The sequence below is a fragment of the Nothobranchius furzeri genome, chromosome 13 (assembly GCF_043380555.1).
Source record: "Nothobranchius furzeri strain GRZ-AD chromosome 13, NfurGRZ-RIMD1, whole genome shotgun sequence".
Classification (NCBI taxonomy): Eukaryota; Metazoa; Chordata; class Actinopteri; order Cyprinodontiformes; family Nothobranchiidae; genus Nothobranchius; species Nothobranchius furzeri.
This window is the reverse complement of record NC_091753.1, coordinates 29,585,490-29,612,978: the sequence shown is the minus strand read 5'-3', so window position 1 is coordinate 29,612,978 and position 27,489 is coordinate 29,585,490. Positions and strand designations below refer to the sequence as shown.

Here is a 27,489-nt window from a genome sequence, read left to right as displayed (position 1 = left end):
CACCACAGATAAACCCATCAGATAATGAGATCAATTAGTTCCTTGACAGGATAACACTTCCTAAATTATCAGACAGCCAAGTTACATTCCTGGACTCGCCACTAACATCAGCGGAGCTCCAGGAAGCCCTTAAATCCATGACGAATAGGAAAGCTCCAGGTCCAGACGGGTTCCCAGTAGAATTCTACAAAGAATTCTGGATCATTCTGGCTCCAGTATTTTTCAGAATGGTGAGGGAAATCGAAGAGAGCAGCAGATTACAGCCAAACATGAATTCAGCCAATATTAGTCTCTTGTTAAAACCAGGCAAAGACCCGGCATTTCCTTCCAGCTATCGCCCAATTTCCCTTATTAATGTTGATCTCAAAATAATTTGTAAAGCCCTGGCCAAAAGATTAGAGAAGGTAACCCCCTTCATAATACACCCTGACCAACTGGTTTCATTAAGGGTAGACAATCACCCACAAATTCACGTAGATTACTTAATTTGATAGATTTCTCTTACAGTAGAAACATAGAAACTAGTATATTATCTCTAGATGCAGAAAAAGCTTTTGATAGAGTTAACTGGAAGTTCTTATTTGCAACTTTACATAAATTTGGTTTTGGGAACTTCTTCATAAACTGGCTACAAACATTATACAGTTCACCAACAGCACGTGTCAGGACGAACGACCAAATGTCAGCTAGCTTCTGTCTTCAGAGGGGGACCAGGCAGGGATGCCCACTCTCCCCCTCACTATTTGCTATCTTTATTGAACCACTAGCAGCAGCAATCAGGCAAACAACAGATATTAAAGGGATAAAGTGTAAGAAAATAGAACATAAGATCAGTCTTTATGCAGATGATGTTTTACTCTTTCTCCAGAATTCTCAATACTCTCTCTCCCAAGCAATAGAACTGATAAACTCTTTTTCCAGAGTTTCAGATTACTCTATAAACTGGTTAAAATCCACAGTTCTACCAATTAATTTCTCATTTGTCAATTTGCTTAATACAAAATTGGAGTCAGGGAATATCACATACCTGGGAATTAATACCTCTCCCAAATTAGCGGATCTAACCAAACTAAACTACATCCCACTTTTAAGGAAAGTGGAAGATGATCTTGCAAGATGGAAATCCTTACCAATATCACTCATGGGGAGAGTTGCTACAATTAAAATGATGGTCTTACCCAGAATAAATTACTTATTCTCGATGATCCCAAACAAACCTCCAGCTGACTGGTTTAAATCTCTGGACTCCTCAATTACTAAATTCCTTTGGCAGGATAAACCTCCACGAATTAGCTTAAAAACGCTTCAGAAGACCAAAGACAGAGGAGGACTGGATTTACCCAACTTTTATTATTATTTCTTAGCCAACAGGCTGCAATATATACCAAGATGGTTGCAAGATAACCCATTAGACGAGTCCTGGTTAGATATAGAACAGACACTTTGCAATAAGATAGAGCTTTCAGACTTACCATTTATTAGCCCAAGCATAAGAAAACATGAAAGCTTCAAAAGTATTAGTATCAGCACCTCTCTGACAGCATGGTGGGAGTATCTTAAAATGACAGAGTCTTCACTAGTACCATGCAGACGCACACCTATCTGGAACAATCCTGACATTTTGCAAAACAACAAAATGATGAACCTTCCGGACTGGAAAAATAAAGGAATCCTATACCTGGAACACATATATGAAGGATTGGACTTCATCCCATTTAATCAAATAGTCTCCCAATTTGGAATGGATAAGAATAGCTTTTTAGAATATCACCAAATTAAATCTGTAGTCAAACAAAAATTTAAGCTCAATAAAATAGAATTACAAACACCACCAAGGGTATTAGACTTTTATAATCTCAAACCCCCCAAACTACTGTCTAAAGTATATAAGACACTGTCCAAAATAGACGATAAAATTGCAATCCCTATTGAAAAATGGGAGGTGGATCTATCAGTTAGCTTTGACCAGGACTTCTGGTCCCAAACTTGTTTAAAAACTTTTAAAATGATCAGACACCCCAATTTACAATTAATTCAGTACAAAATTCTACACAGAGTACACTATACAGGTCATCGGATGTTCAAGATGGGGTTTGTGACGTCTGACACCTGTACACACTGCACAAACAACATTTCTGACAATTACATTCATGCACTGTGGTCCTGCCCACCTGTCCAGGAATTTTGGGGTAGAGTATGTGAGGATCTGTCAAAATGTCTGAAATGTCTGAAATGTCATATCCCAACTTCCCCCTCTCTTTGTTTACTGGGACAGCTGCACGATGTCCCGATTGCAACATCTTTGGTTCATGTGGTTCTGACTGCCATATGCATCGCTAAGAAAACTATCCTCTTGAATTGGAAAAATAGAGAAAGTCTCTGCATTAACCAGTATAGAAATCTTTTGTTAGATCATATTGCACTTGATATAGCCTCTGCTTCCACTTCAGATGAATCTCTCTGGGCTCCTTTGATCGGTTCCATCACATAGCGAGGGTGGGGGGCCATTGATGTTGTCCTGCGGGATGGTGTGGGTGGGGGGGTGTGGGGTCTGAGTTTGGAGTATCCGGATGTTCCCTGAAAGTGGGTTCACTGGGGGTGTCTGGGACTGGGGGGCGGTTGCCCCCCTCTGGAGGTGCTTGGGTTGCCTCGGGGGGTGGACTGCTGGCGGTTGTGAGTGGGGCCCCTTGGGGATCTTGGCGGCGGCCATGGGTCACTGCCTGGCGGCTGCAATGCCCCTGGGCGGGTCTGGGTGGGGGCCTGGGGGCTCAGGGTTTGGGGGTGGCCGGCCCCGTGTGGGGATCTGGGCGGGGCCTTGGGGGTCAGGTCCTGACATGTATGCTGCCGGGAAGAAGGCAGGAACACTCGGCAGTGCCTGGCCCGGGTTCGGGGGCATCAGGTAGACCTTGGCTCCTCTGCCGTTCCATCACAGGGGAGGGGGAGGTCCAGGACGGGGAGGACCAAACCTTACCTGGATGTCCCATGTCTTATATATTCTGGAAGTTGTGCAAATGCAGGGATGGGCATAGATATTCTGCTGGGATGGGGCTGGGTTGGTGCCCTCGGACTCCGTGAGGCTCTGTAATGCTGCTGCTTTGGGCCCTGGCAGGATGGGCTGGGGTCTCCATGCCCTGGGTGGCAGTTTGACACCAGAGGTGCCTATTGGGGCCAGTAGGGGAGCTGGCTCCCTGGAAGGCTAAGCCCAACCAGCCATTCCTCCCCATCCCCGCATATTTCTCTCCTCCTGCTCCCTCACATCATCACACAAACATACACATAGGACCTTGGGGGTTGGGCAAGTCAGGGAGTGCGGGTATGGACCCCATTTCCGCATTCCTGTGGCAACCTGCCCCCAAATTTTATTTGCACCTTATACACGTCCACTGACGACATTCCACACAAACACACACTTAGGGCCTTGGGAGTGAGCACATTCAACGGCATTTGGCAGGGGGATATTTCAGCCTCCTCCCGAGTGCCGGTGCCCACTTCCAATTTTAAACCGCACTTAGACACTGATGGCTGAGGGTGTAAGTGGGGTGGTGCGGTGGCATCAGCTGGCATATGCCGGATGATGCCCGCACTGCCCACTCACCACAGCCATGAAATACACCTCATGATCACACAACACTATATTGGAGCAGGTGGAGGGAGACTAGGGGTCTTAGCCACCTCTGTTGTTGCTAGGCTTCCTGGGGCTGGAGGCTAGGAGGGAGATCTGGCCATCTGGTTGGGGTCTGGGGTGGTGGGTTGCTGTGCTCAGCGTTGGGCGGGGGAGCCTGCTCATCAGCACCCCAGCAGAAAGGGTCAAACTCTGGTTACCGGTGATGGTTGTACCCCATGTGCAGCAGTACCGGGACCAGAGTTAATAGGGTGTGTATGGGGAGCATGAGTGAGTGTCCGGCGTGCATTTTTGTAAGTCTTGGGTTGTATGTGCATGTGTGAGCATGAGGGAGGGAGTGTGTGACTGTGTTTGTGTATGACTGTATATGTCAGGTGGGGGCGTTTGGGTCCTCCCCTCTCCTGGAACTTCTCTTGATGATATAGATCTTTGTCCCCCCTCCCCCTGCCACACCTGGTGTGGGGGCTTGTGCCATGGTCTGCCTGAGTGTTCGTGGCAACCGGGTCCGGGGGTTTAAGATTTTGGCATCTGCCTGATAGATCCCGGTGGCTGCCTGGTGGGGTCTGGGTCCCTGGGCTCTGCTGGGTCCCCGGCGGGGGTGGTCACCCCTGGGTCCCGGGTCGCTGGGTCCCGGGCTCGGCCGGCTAGGGGGTGGGAGGCTGCGGGCGGGCCTGTGGGCTTGCCGCTGATACCTCCAGGGACTCTGCCGGCTGCTGGTTGTGGACCCCGGGGCGATCCTCTGTGCCTCTCGAGGGGGGCGGGGGCCTTTCTGGTTGCAGTCTCCTTGGGGTTCCTGCATTCTGGGGCAACGTCTGGATCTCTGGGACTTGGAGCTCCCCCCGTCTCCTGCGCATCTTTGGGGGGCGGATCTGTGGTCCCTCACACTCTCTGTTGGACGCTCCTATAGAGAAACCTTAAATAAACAAGCGCGTGTACACACACAGGTGCTCACATGGTGCTCTCAAAAGTATGGGCTTGGGCACGTTCAACACATGTCTTAAGACTATGGGGGGCACTTAATGCATTGTGATTTATTATCGTGATTCTTCAGTTAAGCAATGTTGATAATATATATATATATATATATAGTTTTTTTTTCATCAAGTTGACGCAGTAATAGGTAGATCTTGTTGTATTGTTGTTGTGTCCCTTTTTTGTGTCCTTTTGTTTTTTTTTTTTTGTCTTTTTCTGCAGGTTTAGAAGCAGACTCTTGTTCATTGTTTATTTTTGTGGAACCCCCCCCCCCCCCCTCCTCTCTCTCCACCTTTTCTCTTCCTTTCTCTTTCACCTCTGTCTCCGTGTCTGGTCGGAATTACAAAGCATTCAACAACAATAACAATAAAGTTTTAAGTATCAGGCGTGACATTAAAAGCAGACGCTTTGATGCTCCACCTGAGAATAAATATGTAAGGCTTGTCACCAGCATTCAGACATCAATTCTGCTTGCTTCACAGCCAGACAGGACACGGAAAAAAAAAAATAAAAAATAAAAAAATAAAAAAAATAAAAAAAAAATAAAAATTCCTGCAGCATTTCCGATTTTAATTGACTGATTTACACAGTAAATATGAAAAACACTCATTTTAATGTAGACTAATAAGCGTGTTTGACTATTAAACAACCTTTCACCAACTATCTTCAGGTTTTAAAAAAGCACAAGATGACCCTTCTGTCATTTTGCTCTTTAAAATTCTTTATTTAATCAATGTTACAGTAAAACTAACATAAATAAACATTTTTATGAACAAAAGGCACACAGTTCAAATATAAACAAAAAAACATCTGTACAGTTTGTCTTGAAAAACAAACAAAAAAAAAATCTACGATCTCTGAGCGAGAGAGGGGGGGCGGTCCGACAGAGACGAGCTTCAGTTAGCTGGTCGATGGAAAGCGGCAGTAGTCTCGGCGTCGGACTGCACGAGCTTCAATCGTCCCGAGAGGAACTGAATTAGTGGGAGAAAGGAAAATATAAATGGCAACTAGAGCAGCTTCACGTGAATCGTCTACCAGGAGGGGTTACAGCAAGATTCATGTCATGAGTCGGCCACTAAATTTAAAACTTCACACACACAGTTAAAAGAAAGTGTCGGGTTAAGCATTCGCTATGATGGAGGAACTCTGAGGCCTCTGAACGGCTAGCTGGTCATTCACAGTAGTGGCAGGATGCTAAATGTCTGTGACAGGGTTTGTCTTGCAAACACACGTGCAGCCAAACAAAGAATGAAAACAGGAACGTTTCTTCCTAAATCTGCTCGGGAAAAATAAAAAATAATCTAAAAATTTGCTTTAGCTTGGTGATAAACATCCCGGGGCTTCTGGTTCAGACCAGCTAAGGGTGTGGTACGTGAGTCCACTCAAGCCATCAAACACGGCCAGCTCAATCCTCTGCTATTCCAGTTGAGTCCAGCTGAGTTTGGTCTGTCGTTCCTCATCACAGCGGCCCGGTCTGAGTCCAGCTGACCTCAGAACAGTTTATATGCTGGTTTCACCTGTTTAAAGTACCAGAAGTGACTCCCGAGGACCAAAAAAAGTCAATTCAAGCCATTTTAGGAGCGGTGGAGAACTCATACGGAGACCGTGTTGGAAACCTCCTCGTAGTGAATGATGAAGTACGGGTAGCTTTGGTCATCGTTGAAGATGACGTAAATCTGAGGGTCCACCCAGTTGTCTACGCAGGAGTCGTAAAGGTCGCTGGAGGGATCACGGGGGTTGATGGGTGGAGGTCTTCGCATGGAGGGGTTACCAACAGTAAACCTGTGAGACGACACCGTGGAAAAAGGAAAATCTGAATAAAGGTGTAGTAGACGTAAAATGCTGCCTAACGTTTAACATTTTAACGGGAAAACACATCCTTCAGTGCTGAACACCTGCATACAACACACAGAACCAGTGTACTACATGCAGGAAGTGAAGCGCTGTAGCTTTGTCTTTCTTCTCTTAAATATTTATGTCAAACTCTAAAGAGCCGTCATCCATCAATCTTTGTAGCGTCGTCTCCCGGGTCGTAAATAAAGTATCTTAAAATGAGAACGGTGTCAGCGGCCGACAAAAGCAGCAGAGATGTTCAGGATAGAACCTCCTTTGTCTGTGTTAAACCCAGGTGTGTGTGTGTGTGTGTGTGTGTGTGTGTGTGTGTGTGTGTGTGTGTGTGTGTGTGTGTGTGTGAGTGTGTGTGTGTGTGTGTGTGTGTGTGTGTGTGTGTGTGTGTGTGTGTGTGTGTGTGTGTGTGTGTGTGTGTGTGTGTGTGTGTGTGTGTGTGTGTGTGTGTGTGTGTGTGTGTGTGAGATTAGGAGGAAGGGGGGTTCCAGACCACTTCCACATCCTCCGTCTGCTCTGTAGACTCCAGCTGAACAGCAGTGCTGATGGGTCCAACCAAATCAGCTGTTTTATATGCACGAGTGTGGATTTGACTTTTCGTTCGGAGAGGACGGGAGCAGCGAGGCACGGCTGAAAGTCGGTTTATGGAAAAGAACCTCAGGATTTTCATGATCCAAATGAACGCTGCTGTGTTATTTAAGTTTAATCCGAGGGTGCTCAGGGAGCCCGGGTCAGGAGAAGAGGCTGTTTATGGAGGCGTGTGCTCTGAAGGGAACAGTGTTTCATAAACTCCAGCTGACTTTAAAGTAAAGTGTGGACACAAATGGGACTTAAACGGCTTTTTCACCAAGTTCAGCAGATCAGGCAAACAAATCAAAAGCATTTCTGTGAATCAAAGCAGTGAAAGTGCCCTTTACACACCTGCCGGTGAGAACTTTGGCCAGGAACATGCAGTGGACTCCTTTGGGCGAGCGCTTGGAGAAGTTGTGGGAGTAGACGGCCTTGCGGGCAAAGTAGGAGCCCTGGCCGAACATGGTAGCGTGCTTGCCGCAGACTCGCGGGTCGAAGTTGTGCTTGCAGATGCCGTCCACCACGTCGGCCGAAGTGCCGTGGAAGAGGTGCCGCTCACTCAGCAGGCGGTCCATCTCGGACATGCGGCGTGACATGTACTCCTTCTTCCTGTCGGAGCAGAAGGAAATCCGATTTAAGTACCTCAACAACAATCAGGTGGCCGTGACCCACAGGTGAACTCACACCCTCGGACACGACACTGCACCATTGCTAATTTCCTGCTAAGCGATTCACATTTGAAGCCCCCCCCATGCAAATGAACAGGTACAAAGACGCAAACAGGAAGTTATGGTTTTTACTGTCACAACCAGAGTGTGGGAAAAGGAAACCGACTATCAGTGGAGTCCGTGTCACTTTTAGAGATAGTGAGCTCCAACACACACTAGTGGAGTCATTGTGAAACCGTGTGGTAGCAGGTCGGCGTGAAAGCATCGAACTGTTGCAGCTGTCAGGACCGAGCCTGCTTTAACCACAGCGGTTAGCCAGCCGCGTTAGCAACAGGAACACTGGCGTCACCAAACATCTCTCCATCTGCTGCGTTCACACACCAACGCCGGCTCATTCTCACGAAGCCCCACACAGCTGCTGCCACTCGGCCTATTTTCACATTCATTTGCATTTATTCTCATTTAGGGTCGAGTGTTTTTGGTGCTTCTCAAATGATTAAAAGGTTTACAGCAAAAAGCTGAATTTTTAAACTGATGTTTGACGTTTACTGAGGAGTTCTGACAGAAAAGAACTTTTAAAAAGGTCTGAGGTTACAAAAAAATTTTAATTTAGAGGTAAAACAGAGCTAAATGAAAACGTTTATCGGGAGTTTATCGGGGCTCTGGGACCAGTTCAGCCACTTTCTGTTTTTTTTCTATTGATCACACTGAAATTTGTGCTTTTAAACCTAAAACGTGTCCGTTTACAAGTGACTCATTTCCTGACAGTGAAAAGACAAAACAAATTATTTTTAGTTGCGACACAGGTACAAGTGCTCACTTTAGCTGAGTAATATTTAATGAGAAAACTAAAAGCATGCTCAAATGCAAAGCCACAGCCTCTCCAAACATCAGGCAAATAAAAAAGTGCATGCAAAAGACGTGATTACATGCCAGCAGGAACTCCATGACCTCAACAGGAACGTGACCAACAATTAAACTTTTGAGGAAACGAAAGCTCCCCGCTCTCACCTTTTATACTTCTCCCAGAGGAAGGGGTTCTGCACACGCTGGATCTTGATGATCCTGAACTTGGTTTCCGACACGGTCTTGTGGAACAGGCTGTACACCGTCCGGTAGCTGCGGTCCTCACGCGACACGGGAACCCGCAGGAAGTCTTGGCTCGTGGTCATCGGCAGCCACGTCTCAGGAAAAACGCTGGGCGGGTTGGTGATCGTGGGCGAGAGAGGGTGTGACGCAGAGATGTCCATGGGTGTGGAGATGGAGGGGGTGGAGGTGGAGGAGGGGAGAGGAGGTAAAGAGAGGCCACCTAGAGTCCTGGGACAGAAGGAAAACACGGTTAAAACTTCACTGAAGAGACGGAAAATATCCAAAGCTCTAGCTGGTTTCGGTTTGTTGGTGGGTTTAACTCTAACCCTGAACTGGACTACAGGCAGATTCAGAGAAGGACTGCGTTGTGGGAGTCTGATTGTCCAGTTCCTAGAAGGTCGTGACATACATGACTGATCCAATCTCTCAAAATCAGTAATCTCGTTTGAAATAAACAAAACGGGGACTTTTCTGCCCTTTATCTACTTATAAGTGCCTCCAACAGGCAGGTTGGTTAAGATCTTGGCGCTACATGAAGCTAAAGGCAGATTTGATCAGAAGCAGGTCTGTGAAGACATCAGCTTCATCCCTAAACTCGATCAGCTTCTCTTCCTTCCACATTCAAGCAGAGTCTTTGTAAATTTGCCAACTCTGAGCGAGAACTCAGCACAAGTGAGGCTGGATCAGGAGTGATTACCTCCAACAAGATGTGATGAAACGTTAGCTGCTGCTTCTTATTAAAAGGCTTAAACTGTCACCGCGTGCTGCTGCAGAGTCACACATTTGAGGGTTTTTGTTTTCGCTCCAAGCTAAAAGCGAGTAAAACTCGGCTCAGAAGGATCAAACGTTAGATAAACTTGTGACTATGTGTGAACTGCTGTAGCAAATGTCGTGGCAGAACGCTGATGAAAACGCCTTTTTTTCCAAACTGTATCCCGTTTGTTCCAATTCAAACCTGCAACCTGGTGCAGAACAAAAACCCAACTCCCACAATCGTATCACAACCACCCATCAGCCGCGACGGGCTCTCACACCAAAACAAATCTACAGGGCTGTGCAAAAGTGACAAACAAGACGGTGGTGGCAGGGTGGCAGAGAGAGGGACAGAAGCGAGAACTGGTAAGAGCTGGAGAAGTAAAATGCCGATTGTGGAGCTGTCACAGAAGTGACAAAAATCTCCAGCACGTCTGGATTCTGAGTCAGTAACAGTAGTTTTCCTGTCAAGTTATCACCTTGTGAGTGTAAATGCTGTTAGCTCCATCATCTAGGAGAACGTGTGTGTGTGGGTTATCAAGAGGATGGGAGGTACTGTGACAGTTATTCTCATCTCTTCTCTCTTATCTCACACACACACACACACACACACACACACACACACACACACACACACACACACACACACACACACACACACACACACACACACACACACACACACACACACACACAGCACGTCTCCATCCCGTGTGTGCTTTGAGCAGACCACATGCAGCCTGCTGCAGAAAACAAGTATGAAACGAAAAAGAACAAAATAATTATGGAGTTGAATGTGACAGAGAGCGAGCCAGAGAATGATCAGGGAGAGGAGGGGAGGTTCCTGAAGATGCACGCTCAAAAACATCAAAAAAGTGTGTTTTTAATGGTTTCATCTGCAACAGCATGTGCATTAGCAGATGACCCCTTGAAACTCTTCGAAATCGACCTCCGACCTCCTCTCTGGATTTCTCGGTCTCCCGCTGTCCTCGACCGTCCCAGCCGGGCAGGAACAGTCTGTTCCAGCAGTCGTTCAGAACGTGGCCTAAAGTAAGACGACGCCACTGATTTTCAATCACGTATCACTTGTTTAAAAAAATAAATAACGGACGAACCCGAGTGCTTTGAGGCGGATCTCTGCAGTTGCATGAAGACAGGAAGTTCACGGAACATCAGCATGACAGCATATGAGAACCAGTCAGTTGCCTCCACAGGGACTCTGCTTCATTTGCCTTTAGTCATACGTCTGATCTGCTTTCATTTCCCTGATTATCTCATCTCGACCCATCTGCTGCAGCCTTCACTCCCGACGTCCCAGTAACCTCGGCTGACTTGCCAAATATCTGACCTGGGATAGAGTTAATGTGGGTCTCGAGCTCAGGCTGCGGCAGCACCGCACTGGATTAAAAATGGATGTGGAGTTCAGAGCCTTTGAGTATTCAACCCCAGCAGTGACATTGGCATTGTGTACTGGCCTCTTTGTGCCGACACGTCTGTAAACACAAAGCCAGGACGCCCAGAGAACACAGAGCGCTGAGAGGAGACGGAGTGTTACGGACGCGAAAGCCAATATTTCAGTGTGAGTTACAGAGCAGCGCTGCCAGGCACATATCCTCAAAGAAAGGCCGTATTATTCCTTAAATAAGTGCTGCTTCAAACCACAAGCACTAAACTTTCTCTCCATTTTGAGTCAACGCCAAATAAAAAAGTTCTTTTTACATGGGGGTTGGCTACTTTTTAAATCTGCAGCAACAGGGCAACAAAACGGGGAGAAATCCCTTTTTATGTGCAAGAAGATGAGCAGAAACATCCATGAGGGTTGGAGCTACCTGTTGTGATCCGAGACTGGACCAAAGCTCCAACTCAACCACGTCTGATGCAACTATAGCTCATCAGAATCATCTCTAATCAGATCAGAAGGCTGGGATAATTACTGTAGGTAGGGCGTAAGCATCACGGATGACATGAACATGGGCCTCTTCTTGATCTGCCGCCTGAAGCCGAAGACGGCGTTCTGCTGGAAGCCCTCCTTAATGTTGAGGATGTACTGGTTCTGCAGTGTGATGAATCGCACTTCCTTAAGACCTCTGGAACTCGCTTCCTCGATGAGCTTCACCACCGGCTGGAGGGGGAGAGTGAAGGAGGGGAGAGAGAGAGAGGTTAAAGCTCCTTTGTTTCGTTTCTCTGTAGCTGACATGTTTTTAGCAAAAGGAGAACAAACAAAAATCCTGTGGAGGATTTATCCAACTGTGAGAATTTAAGAGACAACCCTGACCCGGACATGGGTGGATGGTGACTGGACTGACGTGTCTAAATTGATCCAATCAAAGCTTCTATTTGACGAATTGATCGGGGCAAAGTTAATGCGTCTGGTTTTGTATTCACATACCTCAGAGTACTCCCTCCAGCCAAAGTTGTCCCTGCAGTAGTACTTCCACAGTGTGTGACAGCTGGGGGTGGGGTTTGGGTTTGTTGCAGACACAGGCAGGGGACTGGGGGGCGTGGTCAGCCGTCGGATGCAGTCGAACTCCAGGTCACACACTTGCATCGTCCCAAAGTCCAGGGTGAACACTCGGCCCCTGAAAGGCAAATCAGCAGTCATTAGAGGAGAAGCCGAGCGCTGCAGTCAGTATGAAGAGTGCAATCACGCGTGTGCAGCCGTGGCACGGTGACCTTGCTGTTAAATAGTCACAATTTATATTTCAATCAGCGGCTGTGTGAACGAACACGCGGCCGCCGACAGAACCTTCACTCGACCCATGTGCCCCGGAGTGAGGCGACCAAACCCTTCAGTTGCAATTCAAACAGAATGAGTCACGCTGGGCGATGCACACGAGCAGGCCCAGGACGGGAGGACACAAGGGACATGGTGTCAACACACATTTTTATAACCTTAAATGTCACTCGGATGACTTCCTAAAAGCTGAAATGGTCCAAAATCAAACAAGTTCTGGGAAAATCTGTAAATGCTGTGCAATGCAGATTTCTAAAGCAAGCGCTAGATTTAAACGAGGAAAAGATTCTGTTTGCACTCATAACTCCCTTTGATCATGAAAAGCAACACACAGCCTCACAAATCACTCGATTAGTCACGACTACGTCGACAACAAATGTAGGGATCAAGGTCACTGATAAATTTTTTGAAGCTTTGTTTTTCTCTGAGAAATGCCACCGTACACTCCGCTGCTCCAAGTGTTGACGAAGAAAAAAAAACACTAATAATTCATGTCATCCGTTTTAAAAAGCGCTGCTCTTCCGTTAGCAACCTTGTTACCGAGACAAACAACTAGCATCTGTTTTAACCCTAACCCTTATTTTCAACAAGATTAAAAGTTGTTGAATGTGCATTTACCAAAATTGTCTTTATTTTTAGAAAGCACACAACACTCAGAGTCAGCACCTAAAGTAAGAGGCTTATAGCGGTTATATTAGAGTAGCTGCACGCTAGAGCTATTAGCTACAACTTACACAAAATCCAGTTAATCGACTCACCGTCAAAATATTTGGTCAACTATCAAAACATTTGTCATGTGTGGCAGCCATAGCCTCTACGTGTGTTATACAAAAACATTCTAGGTCAGATGCTGAAACTACACAAACGCGGGCATCACACACTGACACACGACAAACACGCTAGCAGGGATGACCAGGTGCACATGGGGGCTCAATACACCCACCAATATCAAGAAAATACATGAAGTGGAGGCATATGTGCGTCTAAGGGGTGTTAAGGCGCTTTAGAATTAATGCTGAGGTAACGTAAAAGGTCAGACAATGAGAAATGTGTTTTTTTCTGATGTACTGTGTGTTTCAGAGGCTTGCTGTGAACAAACAGCTCTCCAGAGTTTAGATGTTTTCCAGCTAAAGCAGAAAAACAACAGAGAACCAACCGGTTTAATAATTCAAGCCTAAAGCATCAAAACCTCATGTTTTCCCCTCCTATGACAGTAATTACTGGTCACCGAGGTGGCGGGCTCAACGATGAACTCCAGTAATAATGAGAGGCACCGAGTCATTTTCTACAACCTCAGAAATATACAGACGAAAATAGAAGTAAAGCACACAACATTTCTGCGATGTCATGGAGTGACTCCGCTGGAGGAAGTGACATGGGAGGTCATTTACCGAGCACGTGCACAAACACAGCAACCGGGAAGCCAGTCACCAACTCTCAGATCACCAGATTGTGAAAAGTACAAGAGGAGAACGATAACGCAGAGGTTCACGTGACGTTTCTGTGTGTGTGAACTATTTACAGTGCTCTAAAACAAAAGGGTGGTTCGGTTTCATGGGAACAGAGACGAGTACGGGAGGAGGTGCAGCAGGAACTACAGACAGAAACGGACCAGGAAGGCGAGAAAATGGAAAATGTGGCACACACATTAACCAGGAACATCTTCTGCCTCGCTTCTAGTCAACTTGTTCTGTTCATCTCGCTCCGTTTCCCTAATTATCTTTTACTGTTCTACCTCATCTCCGCTCTGTTCCCCGTTTCACCGCTTCCCGTACCTGCATGGTCCCTTCTCTCAGTGCAGAACGGTTTCTGCCAGCAACAGCGTGTGTGTGTGTGTGTGTGTGTGTGTGTGTGTGTGTGTGTGTGTGTGTGTGTGTGTGTGTGTGTGTGTGTGGGTATTTTGATGAGATCTAAAACCTGACAGGATTCCTTGAAGGAATAATTAACATTTCCCATTATTGCTCTTTTTGAAATACGCAGGAACTTTAAATGAAGGAATAATACAAATTAGAAAACTGTGGCCACCATCTTGAATCACATCAACTCCATAAGTCAGTCATGACATGCAAACATCTCGCCTCTGATTGGCTAACAGCAACCCGACTTCTGCTGCCTGTTTGCTCTTCTGTCTTGGGTAAAGAATGCTGGTGTTTATCTCCACAAATACCTCAAGCCTGGATGTGTTCCACCGTGTAGTGGAGTTGCTAATGCTAATGGTTAGCTTCTGTTAGCTGGGACACACTCTGCTCTATCTTTGCCGTAAATTCAGTCCCCCCTTTGGTGGCGAGGCCATGACTAATAATTTCCCCGTGACATAGCGGAGACTGGCCTTTTTCCAATTTGTTTATTTCAATCTATTTCATTTCTGCCGATGTTGCAGGCGATGGGGATTGAGACAATTTTCTCATTCAGCATGGATGTTCAGCTTAGTGCGACTGACTGCATTTGAAAAACAAGTAGCTATTACACAGATTCTGAGTGAACCAGGCCTCTATAAACTATCCTCCGTTTCATGAGATATTTGGTAAATGGCCTGTATTTTATATAGCAACCCTCTAGGGGTTTACAACCCCAAAGGCATTTTACAACACAACCAGTCATTCACCCGTACACACACATTCACACCCTGGTGGCGAAGAGCTACATTTTAGCCACAGCTACCCTGGGGTACACCGACAGAGGAGAAGCTGCTGAGCACAGGTGCTATGGTGAGTGAATACCGCCACAACTGAGCCTAACCAGACTCAGGAGAAGGCGTAGCTGAAGGCGACGTCACCATGAGAACGTCTGGTATGGTATTTCACATAGAGCTGACTAAGGCCCTGTCCACACGTAGCTGGGGATTTGCCAAAACGTAGATATTTGTCTACGTTTTGGCCTGTCATCCACACGAAAACGGAGTATTTTCACACGAAAACGGATCTTTTTAAAAACTCCGGCCAAAGTGAAGATCTGCGTTTTCTCCGTTTTGGGTGTCTGCGTGTGGACGGACAAAACCGGAGTTTTAAGTTCCGCAACGTCACTTTCCGCGACAAAAAAATGCTGACATCACGTGTGCGACCTGTGTTTACACTAGCCGACAGCATGGAAGCCCTCAGAGCTGCGCTCTGTCACTACCCGATCCATCAATTGTCCAAGCGCTTTTTGCTTGTTTGTTTTTGCAAGCGGAATTACTGCTCCTTGCGGAAGACCACAGACGAAGGACGAGGTTAAGAACGGGGGAAGTACTGCCGCCTACAGGTCTGGCATGTCCTTAACAACGTATTTATCCGGGTACGTGTGGACAGAGTTTGTTTTTAAAACGCGGTGGTGTGGATGCAAGTTTTTGGAGGGGCGGATATTCGTTTTTAAAAAACCCCGGCTACGTATGGACTAGGCCTAAAACGCGTGGCAGCGATGCACTAAAACCAACGCTTGGTGGTGGTGGCGCTCCATAGTAATGTTTTGCCTCTCCTAACCTCACTTTGCATATAACTCAAGAAAATCCTTAAATAATGACTACATAAAAATAAATAGCCTAAATAAAGTAAAAATCACTTTATGGCACAACTACAACACCTGTTTCTGGTCACTATTAAATAGCACTGCCATGATTAGTCGATTCGTCACGACGGAGAACAAAGAGTCGCCTCTATAAGCTCCTTTTGTTAGCTGCTAACATCAATAGTGTTACTTGTATTCATAGGTTAACAGTGATGTAGATTTTATCACCTTTAAAACACGTATGTCACGTATTTGCTCTAACGTTGCAAATGCTGATGAGTTTGTTTCAAAGCCCAAAAATACTTTTTGCGCTGGATACATTTGCGAGTACGAGTCATTTTTGTGTATAATTTGTTTTTGGTTTTAGGGGCCTACCCCCATTTGACTAAAACATTTGCAAAAACAGGTTACAAAGCTAATTAAAATTTGCTTGATAAGCTATCATCTAGTCTGTATTATTAGATGGCGCATAACATGATCACACTTCAAACTAGAAGCTAATGGTGGTATATTAGAGCATCCTGGTGCAATAAGCTAAACTTTCATGCACAACACGATTAGTCGACTATTAAATTAGTCGTTTGTGGCAGCCCAACTATTAAATAAAAAGCAGCTTTCAGACATCTTCATTAAAAATTTGTAAGGTAACTTACGAAGGCAGGGTAACAAATACAGCCCATTTACCATAACTTACCAAGTTTAACAAACCTGTGTTAATGTCATTCCATTATTTGGTTATTACTTGAACACAGAGTGGTAGAGATTTGTTTTTACCTTTGCGGTTTTAATATGTTTAATTCATGTATCACTGTTTTTAAGTCATTCTTATGGATTTATTCCTTCAGTTTGGCCATTATGCAACAGTAAAACCGTAATACTTTATTTTTAGGAAACACTTTACTAACAGCGATGTACTTTTTCACGCATAACACCATACAGGCGCCACCAATCCCTCTGACCACCACCAGCAGACAAGTGGACAGGTAGGTGCCTTGTCCAAGGACTTGAACTTGCAACCTTCTGGAACTTTTGTAAAAGAGGGAATCAAATCCTGACAGAGACGCAGTGATAAACAATTCTAATGTAATGATGAGTCGTCTTATTATATAAAATCACTTTCCTTCAATAAGAGACCAAACTGATTCAATTAAATGACGATGAAAACAGTGAGAATAGCTCCTCAGGTCTTTGTACACAGCTCGGACTTTAACGGAGAGCTTTGGTTTATCGGGTATTAGGTTACAGTTGGGGTTAGTGGAGCACTGGGCACTCAGGGTGAAGGGCTAAGGAAGCATTGTGTCAATATAAAGGCGTGTGTGTGTGTGCGTGTGTGTGTACTGGTTTCAAACTTGTGACTCGTGAGCAAATGCTCCAGTTTTATTATGAGGAAGTTATGTGAACTTTGCCACTGTAAAAGGCAACCTTCTCGTCTCACTGATTAGCTCCGTTTCTCACACCCTCTCTCTCTCTGACACGTAGTCAGACAAAGACGGGTCTCCGAAGAGGTCAGGCGATGGTTTTCAAAGCCTCTCGCTGAGCCCCATCCCCTCTTTCTCTCTCCGTCGCGCCCAGACCAGCTTGTGCTGCTCTAAAAATAAAATTCCACCAGTTAAATTAAGTGCACAGAAATCTGGTGCTTTCGGCACTCAGGGCTGATCAAAAGTTGGAAAAACATGCCAGGCATGTTTGCTCTGATGAGATTGAAGACGATGATAAAAATGTCAGGCTGCTCCACGGTTTGCGCAAAGTTACAAGCAAGAAAGTCAGCAGAAAATCCTTTAGGAGGTCAAAGGGCAGCTACAACAACTAAAGCCAGTGGACGAGAGGTAAATGTGAATGGCGTGTTTAGAAACAACCACCCTGGGGTAAACAGTAATTAGGAAAACTTGCTGTGCTGCCACAGTTGCTCACACACGTCATCGAACTTTCTCACGGATAAACAATCAACAACCTGCACACCTGCATCAGTTCTGCTATTGTGAACGTCACTAACGAGAAAAGAATATGCACGTTTGCTCATCTGTGCACACATTCTGAGGATTCATGTACACACACGCAAACTTCATCCAGTCACGACTGGATGAAGTTTGTCAGTCGAGCAAATCTGCTGACGAAGGCTTCTTTTACACACAAGGTCTTATTGATGTCATGAGCTGGAGTCGTTTGCTTGTTTTGGTTGTTGTTTACTTTCAGGTCAGCTGATTAAATGGGTCTAATTTGATTCACACAAACACACAGGAGCAGGATCTCCTTAAGAACATCTTATGATCTCAGCCACGCCACCGAGCTCGGTTCAGACTGTCCTCTCTCACCACATTAACCCAGTCTTCTGAAAACCTCACAACAGCACCGGGGAATAAATTACATGAAGATATGACACACAAGTTAGAAATGGTGAAGATAAGCAAGCAACACTCAAGAGAATAAGATATGAGAGCGCTGGCACTTGTATTTTTATCCTTCTTCCACCACTTCAAGTCCTCGAGAGACGACTAAATAACAAAAATAATAATAGATGGAGACAAGAGATTAAAGATGAATGTGACGAGGAAACATCAAGGACACAAAATAATAATAATTCATTTGAGGAAGAGAAGAAAAACAGAAAATAAGATAGTTGGATGGAAGCAGACTGACTAATAAGAGGCAGGGCGACCCAGACCTCTCCCCTCTGATTCATGGCATGATCCGTCTGACACACCCACACACACACACACACACACACACACACACACACAAGCACACGCACACACACGCACACACAATGTGCACTCAGCCAAACTGATTTCAGACAATGCTTCTTTTCTCTCACACACCCACACACACACAAAAACCATTCGTGTTTTTTTTTTTTTTACATCTGATTCGAAGTACTGAGGCAACATGGATTCCCTGCGATATAAACACAAAGACACACACACATGCTCACACACACACCTTGGTGTCAGGTCGCTCTGCCCTTGGTGCTTGGTGACTATGTCAGTTAATGACAAGCAAGGCTTTTATCACATGGCTTACAAAAGAATCTGTCTAGCTCTCGCTCTCTCTCCCTCTCCCACACGCACGCACGCACACACACACACACACACACACACACACACACACACACACACACTTCATTGTGATTATGTAAAAACCAGTCACATGTTCTCTTTAAGACTTTAACGTCAGCTCTTGCACACATGAAAGGAAATGGTTTTATTCTTCATAAATGAAATACAGAAAAAGACACAAATCAGCAAAATAAGGAATTAATCTGAGGTGAAGTTTCCCTTCCACATCCACTTTAGCATAAAGCAGCGCTAACTCGGCTAATAAGGAACCGGATTATTACAGTATAACTTTTTGAAGCGATGACTGAGACATTCCTTCTTCCTGCTGAGTTCACGACTAACACAGATTAGTCAAACTTCCACTGCTGCTCATCATATGGACGGGATTAACCTGGACTATGGATCATACACATGAGAACAGCTCAGGGCAGGAGATGCTTTCACTAAATGCAGATAAATTGGGCTTTTTTTCTGTCCAGTCCTCCAGTGCAGCACGGAATAAAGGCAAAACAGACCTCCGTTGCCATACCGACAGAAGAGCCTCTTAAGTCATCTGCTGCTCTTTATATCACTAACAATGTTATCACTTAGCTTTGGTAACCACAGCCGAGCCTTAGTGCTGCGTTCGTAGCTCTGGGTCCCTGAAAAGACGAGCTGGATTGTGTTTCTGAGGAAAAGGATCAGGAGTTCACACGCCGGAGAAGCTTTTCCAGGCAGTAATGAACACGGAGTGACCAGAACAGACTGAACGCTGCCTCTTGTGATCAGTCCACAGATAGTTCTGGTCCGACCGTCTGAAATCAACGCCAGATTTACTAACCCGCTCTGAAATGATCACTGAAATAAGCTGGGATACCGGCTTCCAGCAGGGAGACGCCAACTAGCTCAGAAATGGCTAAACTGCAAAACTAAACAAACCACAAGTGAAAACATCCTTGGCAGAATATTATACGATATGGTGTGGTGGAGGAATGAAGAAGCTTCGGCTGATGAGTGCCTCAACCTAGCATTCACAAACAGTCAAACCTGTTTTTGCTCAAGATGAAAAAGATTGATTCAATTCATTTTACCAGTTTGTCGTTCAAAGAATTTCACGCAAAAATAATTGCCAGTGACAGAGAAAAGGGCTGATTCAGACGGAAAAAATTATGGGTAAAAGTTGCTTGTGTGGTAACGTGAACACGTACAGAGGCACCGATTCCACATAAAAGGAAACTAAACGTCAAATCAGCTGTGTGCTATTTTTTTTGGTTTTGTGCTTTTCTAGTTTCAGCTGGAGTTTCAGTCGAGGGTGCCAGATGGTCTTGGTGAGATTGCGTAAAAGTGCAACATCCTCGAAAAGTCTCTGAAAAATCTGGGTTGGCTCTGCCAGGTGCATATCCTGTTGGCAAAGCGACGTGCACTTTGGTAACACGCTTCGGCTCAGTAAGTCAAACTCACGCCAGCTCAAACACTCCGCACACAAGAAAACGAGTGCGAGTTCAAACAGCTGCTCTAAAAAGGTCTGATCAAATATTCGACACAAACTATGTGCTAACTGATCGTAACGACAACAAAAAAAGGCAAAGCATTGCAAAAATGTGACGTGGTTAGAGGACATGGTTACCCGCTGACACTGTAAAAAGGGACATGAAGGAGATAGAGCTACTTGTGTTAAGAATAAGGTCATAAAAGTCTGGGTGAACCTTGTGTTTGAGTGTGTTTCACAGGAAGCACGTGCTCCTTTATGTCAACCCACTGGGGTTTGCCAAGTGCCTGCATTAGTGTGTGTATGTGTGTGTGTGTAGGGTGTGAGCAAGTGAAAAAGCGGTTTATCTCTGTCTCCTAAAAGGCGTGCGTGAGAGCACTGCACGCCACTTAGTTCCCTACTCAGCCTATTCGTGCAAGTGTTTGCACGCCAAACTGTGTGTGTGTGTGTGTGTGTAAACGTACACCATACTGTGCATGAGGAGAGAAGCTGCCAAGTGTCACTGACCTCACAACGCAACCGAAGGGTCAGGAAAGTTCACGTTGTTCAGTCATGAGGGCTGTAAGTTCTGTTTAAAGCTGAGCCACTCAGTCAATCACGGGGCTGTGTTAGGGACGCGAGAGAGGGGAGGAGGAAACAGATAACAGACATCGGGAGAAGAAGTTATAGTCTGCAGTAGCTGCTCAAAATAAAGCGCAACAAAGAAGGTGGAAGGCCAAACAGAGCAAACCTTCACCCAGGCATAGCCGTGAAGAGCACTAAAACACCACGAGCATGCTAACGTGCGAGGAACAGCTGGGGAGCTTCCGTTTGTCACTGCTGGTGAAACCAAAGAGGGAACTCAGGCTGAGGTTTACTGTTTCCAACACACAAAACCAGAAGTGGAGAAGCCATGTCACAAACACCTATCAATTACCATCAGCAGTCTTTCCAGAAGAATGTTTAACAAGCAAATTAGACTTTAGAGGTTTCTGCGTCTCTGCCAGACTTGCTCTGATGTAATGTCACACTGGTGCTGAAAGTTCGCTCAAAAGATAATTTCCCCTTTGAATAGATGCTCCTAAGTATGTGCAGTTATTGCGGTTTCATTTCCAGTTTTGAACATGCTACGTTGGTAATTAATCAGCACAAGCTGTGAATCCGGAGTGTTCTGCAGCAAAGACAAAGACCGCTGGTGTATTTGTTGAGCTGGACCCTGTGATGGAGACACTTACTGATATTTGAGGCTGACCAGCACATTGTCAGGGTTGCAGTACAGCCTCTCCAGATGCTCCTGGGAGTCGTCCGCTATGCTCTGCCACGTCTGGGTTCTGCTCTTGCGGATCTGCCAGTGGTAGGGCAGAACGGTGTGGTGGTGGGCGCAGTCGTTCCCATAAACACACTGCCCTTGGAGAAAATCCACACAAATGTCCACAGCGTCCGACTGGTGTGTGTGATACTGAAGTTGCGTGAGCAGCTCAAAAACAAGGTCCAGGGAGGCTTCTTCGCTTTTATTCTGAAACAGCACCCCTTTGTCCGGCTGCTGCAGGAGGAGGGGGGAGTGGGGGTCTTGGATTGCGGTGCGGTCTTTGAATGGAGCATTTTTAACTCCTCCAGAGGTTAAAAGGTCTTTGCTTTTAATGGGCCCCTCTTGGTGGGGGACCTGGGATGTAGCTGTGGGGTCTCTATCAGGGGGTGTAATGGTCTCTGTACTCCCGGCCGCCCTGAGCCCAGGCTTCAATGGGAAGCAGTCCGGACTAGAATCTGTGATCTTGGGTCGCTCAGCTCTCCGCTCCGTCTCCTCCAGCTCCGCAGTAGTATCAGCTATCTCCACATCACTGTCCCGGCTTAGCAGAGCCTGGACACCGGCCGCCGGAGAGACATTATCCGCAGCTCCCGGGTCTTTGAGACACACCGGTCCTACACAGTTCTGCTTCACCACTGCAGAACACAGGTTCCCCGGAGTCCTGCCGGGCTGATTCCGGGGAACAAACACCCCGTCCCCGGAAACCAGAGTATCCGAACTCAACAGACTGGTCAGATCCTTGAGGGCGCGGTGGAGGCATTTGGTATCCAATTTCCTTTGTTTCTTCTTGAAATACGGTTTCACCAGAGGCAACTTGTCCGAAATGCCCACGATTGGCCGCTCTGCGAAGTCTCCCCCTTCATCCATATTTAGACTCACATCCAGAGAGATCCCAGTCTGTACGCAGTCGGACGATTTCTGGAGAATGTGCAAAGTTTTATCCATGTTCTCCAGCTAAACCCCGACAGTCCTAAGAGACAGAGAAAGACAGGAGTGAGGCGGTCATCAAAGGTAACGGCTATAATCCTATAATCTCAGTTTCCAAGGTGAAGTCATCCTGGCGCACACAGCAGTGATTAATGGGTTGCTTGGGTGAGATATTATAGCATACAGTAACTGAAAACACTCCCAGTCTTCCCCTTCCTGGAAAGGAAAACCTATAGTCCCGTCTGTATGCTGGACTAAAAAGCCCCTCCACCTCATCAGCAATCGCCGTAAACTGGTCTGATCCCAGATTGACCCTGAGAATTAAACACGAACGAGTCATCGGTCCCTTGTAGCCTTACAGGAACAGCCTGTTACGCCGATTCTCGTTTGGGAAGCAGGAAAGATTCGTCAACCGAAGCGGAAAAAATATTACCTAATCCTCCTGCTGCAGGGAACCCGAGCCTCATACTAATCGTATTAACCCAGAGAGTGTGTGCCCCCCTTTAAGTCTCCTTGTGTCTTCACTCTAACGTCATGCCTGCAATTACAGCTGCGTATCCGCACAGGAGCGATAAAATCAGGAGCGCATCAAACCCCCCACTCTCTCCCGGGACCTTATTTTGATCACGGGAGTCCGATACGCGGTCCCTGCCGACTACGTGCCGTTTCACATCACCGCCCGAGCAAGTTTGCACGTAGGCTCCAGCTGACACAACCACACACACGCACACCCCGCAGCGGAGACGTAAACACTGCACCGAGGAGCTGGGACTCCGAGCCCAGCCGAGACATCGCAGGCAGCGTCTCACCGACTGGAAAGTAGACCCGAGGCTTTAAATGTGGCGGATTTAACAACAAATTATCCACTGCTGTAGCTAGGCGGGGATAGTTTATACAAAGCAGCATCCCCAGAGTCGACGTTTCAAGCGCCGACACGTCTAAATCCTACCTTGGCGTCACAGTCCACCCCTGCGCCCCCGTTCTCGACACTCTCTGGTGGACAAAAGCCAGTGTGTGAACATCCGTGTAGCTCCGTGTCCAGCCTGGGGATAAAAGAACTAGTAGTATCCGTGTAGTCTAAGCAGAGGTCCGGCTAGGTTGCTGGTGGTGTCCCTCTGCTTCCCCCAGAGCTCTCATGCTCTGTCTTTACTCCATACTGCCTCTCTTTGAGTCTTTTTTACAAGACATAAGTGCGAAGAGCCACCAAACGACTAGTGAACAGAGCAGTTGCGCGAGACGCTCTGCTGTCTGCCCACCCCCGGCTCCTCACCACCAGGCTCCGCCCAGAAAACCTGCTATGGGCGGGGCTTCGCTTCAAACAGAAAAGAGTATGGGGACTGGAAAGTGCCAAAACTCGAAAAAACAGATGAGATGAATTTTAGAGATGGAAAAAAATATATTTACCTCAACTTATTAGAAAATACAGGTGTATTTAACCAGTTTGGGAAACATCTGCGCAGATTTGCTAAAGATCATAATTTGGTTTGAGAACAAGCAAATAACCTACATAAAAAATAAAAATTGTAAATTAAATCAAATCAAATCACTTTTATTGTCACGTCACATGTGCAGGTACACTGGTACAGTACATGCGAGTGAAATTATTGTGTGCGAGCTTCACAGCAACAGAGTTGTGCAAAAATACAGTAATGTAAAAACATGTAAAATATAAAAATGGCTAATCTAAATATACAAATGAATAAAGTAAACAATAAGATAAGAGATATAAAATATACAGAGGCTGGTATGTGCAAAACAGTGGCATTAATGTACAGTATGGAGCGTGTAATGTTGGAGTTTCAGTAGTGAGGGTGAGGTGTCTGCGATGTGTTCAGCAGTCTGATGGCCTGATGGAAAAAGCTGTCTCTCAGTCTGCTGGTTCTGGACCGGATGCTGCAGAACCTCCTTTCTGATGGAAGTAGTCTGAACAGTTTATGGCTGGGGTGACTTGAGTCCTTGATGATCCTCCCCGCTTTCCTCAGGCACCGCTTCTTATAGATGTCCTGGAGGGAGGGAAGCTCACCTCCTATAATCCTTTCAGCACACCACACTACTCTCTGGAGAGCTTTGCGGTTGTAAGCGGTGCTGTTGCCATACCAGGCGGAGATGCATCCAGTGAAGATGCTCTCAATGGCACAGCGATAGAAGGTCCTGAGATTGCGGTGGCTCATGCCAAACCTTTTCAGTCTTCTGAGAAAGAAGAGGCGCTGCTGTGCCTTCTTCACTGTATTTTCCGTGTGCACTGACCATGTAAGATCCTCTGCCAGGTGAACTCCAAGGAAACGGAAACTGCTCACCCTCTCCACAGCGTCACCGTGACGGGGGGGGGGGGGGGGGGGGGGTATTCCTCTGCTCCTCCGGAAGTCCACTATCATCTCCTTTGTCTTTGTGACGTTGAGGGTGAGACTGTTGTCCTGACACCAGTGGGTCAGGGCGCTGATCTCCTCCCTGTAGGCCATCTCATCGTCGTTGGTGATGAGACCTACCACTGTGGTGTCGTCCGCATACTTCACAATGATGTTGGAGTTTCTCGTGGCCGTGCAGTCGTAGGTGTAGAGTGAGTACAGGAGAGGGCTCAGCACACACCCCTGCGGTGCACCAGTGTTCAGTGTGACGGGGGATGAGGTGGTGCCGCCCAGTCTGACCACCTGGCATCTGTCAGAAAGAAAGTTCAGGATCCAGCTGCAGCGGGAGCTGCTCAGTCCTAGATCCTGCAGTTTCCTGTCCAGCTTCGAGGGAACAATGGTGTTGAATGCTGAGCTGTAATCTACAAACAGCATTCTCACATACGTGTCCCTTTTCTCCAGGTGTGACAGGGCAGCATGAAGTGTCAGGGCTATGGCATCATCAGTGGACCTGTTGTGGCGGTATGCAAACTGTAGAGGGTCCAGTGAATCGGGCAGTGCAGAGCAGATGAAGTCCCTGACCAACTTCTCGAAGCATTTGCTCACGATGGGGTCAGGGCTACAGGTCGCCAGTCATTCAATGTGGAGATGGTGGAGGATTTGGGTACAGGGACAATGGTGGCCATTTTGAAGCAGGCTGGGACTACAGACAGAGAGAGGGAAAGGTTGAAGATGTGTGTAAACACTCCAGCCAGCTGACCCGTGTTAACAGCGTTATCTTTCTGTAGCTGTAGAAATGTAGCTGACACACACACTTAAGCTTAAATTTGTTTAAAATAAATCACAGTGTGTCTTTTACAAAATATCCTCCAATCTTATGGTATCAGGTTGAAGGGGCAAAAGCCTAAGCAGAGTCCCACATTTCCCCTTTCCCAGCCACTTGGGTCAGATCCTACAGAGAAATACAGTATTCACTGGCCAGCCGAGAAACATGGTCCCTCCAGCATGTTCTAGGTGTTTGTTCTCCTGGTTTGACGCGTACCCCAAGCTCCCACAATGCGGGTCTGAAAGTGAGGCCAATGCGGAAATGAAATAAGTTGCTGTTCCACCTTCATCCGCTGGGGGCAGGTGTCAGAAGCGAGCAAATCCTCATTGACTCCCATGTTAAAAATACAATTTCACAGCAGAAATAAACATGTTTACAGCCTGGTACCAAAACATGTTTTAGGTTTAATTGATCTACTTTATACTCATGACAACTCTGAGAGGGGTGGTTTTTTTGTCACTCTTCTGTTCAAGTGTATTAAAAGCCTAAAATTCTGACTAATTAATGAGCATCAGACCCACGTGACCGCAGCATCAGACCCACATGACCACAGAGCTAGCTCCGTGGAAAGTTCTCAGTAGCCTCAGTCTGAGCCTCGGTCTCGCCTGAAAACTGTTCCGCGATTTTTAGTCTCTGAACTTAGACCAGTAGCTGTAGCGTTTGTGTACTCTTTTTTTGGATATTATTTGTGCAACTGTTGGACAAAATGACTTGCTGTGGTATTAACTGCACTAATAGAAGGAGTCCAAGGAGTCTCCACTTCAATTTTTGGTAAGTAAAATTATATTTATGTATTTCTGTTGATGATTTTAGGTCACTGCTGCTCTTGCACTAGCTGAGCTTAGATTTTAACATGTACTGTTAAACCATGAAATTTAAATGCAATAGGGTAAACCCAAGTGCATTTAACATAACGCTGCATTTTAGAAAATGGGTTGAAACATAACATGTTGGTGGAGCTGGGTTCCAACTATCGGTATGGTCCCCTCCCCGCAGCTCGCCGCATCTCTGATCGCCACGCCACTTGTCTGCTACGCGGGCTGTCGGCTTGTGGAGCTCTGGGATGGAAACCAATGTTTTCTACCCAGTTCTCCCCAGTGGCAGCTCTGCGCATCTCAGATTGCAACAGCGCTTGTCTGCTGTGCGGCTGCCGGCTTATGAAGCTCTCGGGAGACCTCTGTGTTCCATCCGGTTTTACCCAGCGGTCAGCTCGGCGTATCTGTGACTCAGAAGCTCTGGTGTTGTGCACAGTTAACTCTGGTTGTAGCTAGGTTGCTACCTCCATTAGCTTAGCTCCCACCTCCGCATTAGCTTTGGGTTAGCTTCAGGTTAGCTTGTAGCTACATTAGCTTTAGTTCGACGGGTGTCGTCATTTGATCCCAGCCTTACAGCCCCACCCTCAGCTCCACCTCACTTCCCTTTTGTGGAATTGCCTGGGCTTGACGGAACCTATGACACGGTCAAAATGGCGGTGGTTGCCACCTCCCATTTTAACTCAAAAACGTATTGTTGGAGTCTCTGGAAACCCATTGTCCATATATATGAATGTCGATGGACACGCCCAGAAAACCTCACTTGGGATGCATACAGGAGGCATCCAAAACAAATACCAGAACCTCCTCAATTGGCTTGTCCCGACTTAAACATTTCTTAAAGATAAAACAGTTCTTTAGAATTATACACAAGTATGTATTTCTAATTTAACTGTTTGAATGAATAACTGAAAATGCAGCAAGGTGGAGAACAAGGGCTCTAGTGGGATTTTATCCCCAAGCTCCCAGGTGAGAGTCACGTGCACTAACCAGTCAGCCAAAGGGACATCCCCCTTGGCCAGTACCCAGGTCACGTG

General features: G+C 46.4%; 1 protein-coding gene across 2 annotated transcripts; it reads right to left on the bottom strand.

Annotated features, from left to right (window-relative positions):
- Window positions 1-5,696: 5,696 nt before the first annotated feature.
- Window positions 5,697-23,636, bottom strand: tiparp (TCDD-inducible poly(ADP-ribose) polymerase). Of its 2 annotated transcripts, none has more exons than XM_015975704.3 (7): window positions 23,419-23,636; window positions 21,472-22,512; window positions 11,909-12,098; window positions 11,454-11,641; window positions 8,689-8,994; window positions 7,361-7,618; window positions 5,697-6,376 (listed from the first exon to the last, which is right to left on the bottom strand). In XM_015975704.3, the coding sequence occupies exons 2-7, from the start codon at window positions 22,485-22,487 to the stop codon at window positions 6,187-6,189; spliced, it is 2,148 nt and encodes a 715-aa protein (XP_015831190.3). In that variant the 5' UTR covers window positions 22,488-22,512; window positions 23,419-23,636; the 3' UTR covers window positions 5,697-6,186. The 2 variants fall into 2 exon arrangements, with proteins under 2 accessions (XP_015831190.3, XP_015831191.3); XM_015975705.3 differs by lacking the exon at window positions 23,419-23,636 and adding an exon at window positions 22,903-23,023.
- Between the last annotated feature and the right edge of the window lie 3,853 nt (window positions 23,637-27,489).

Coding starts and splice junctions, on each gene's coding strand:
- tiparp (XM_015975704.3), bottom strand. CDS start 22,487: ATGGATAAAACTTTGCACATTCTCCAGAAATCGTCCGACTGCGTACAG. Junction 12,099..21,471: donor CTGGTCAGCCTCAAATATCA/GTAAGTGTCTCC, acceptor TTTGCCTTTCAG/GGGCCGAGTGTTCACCCTGG. Junction 11,642..11,908: donor GCTGGAGGGAGTACTCTGAG/GTATGTGAATAC, acceptor CTCCCCCTCCAG/CCGGTGGTGAAGCTCATCGA.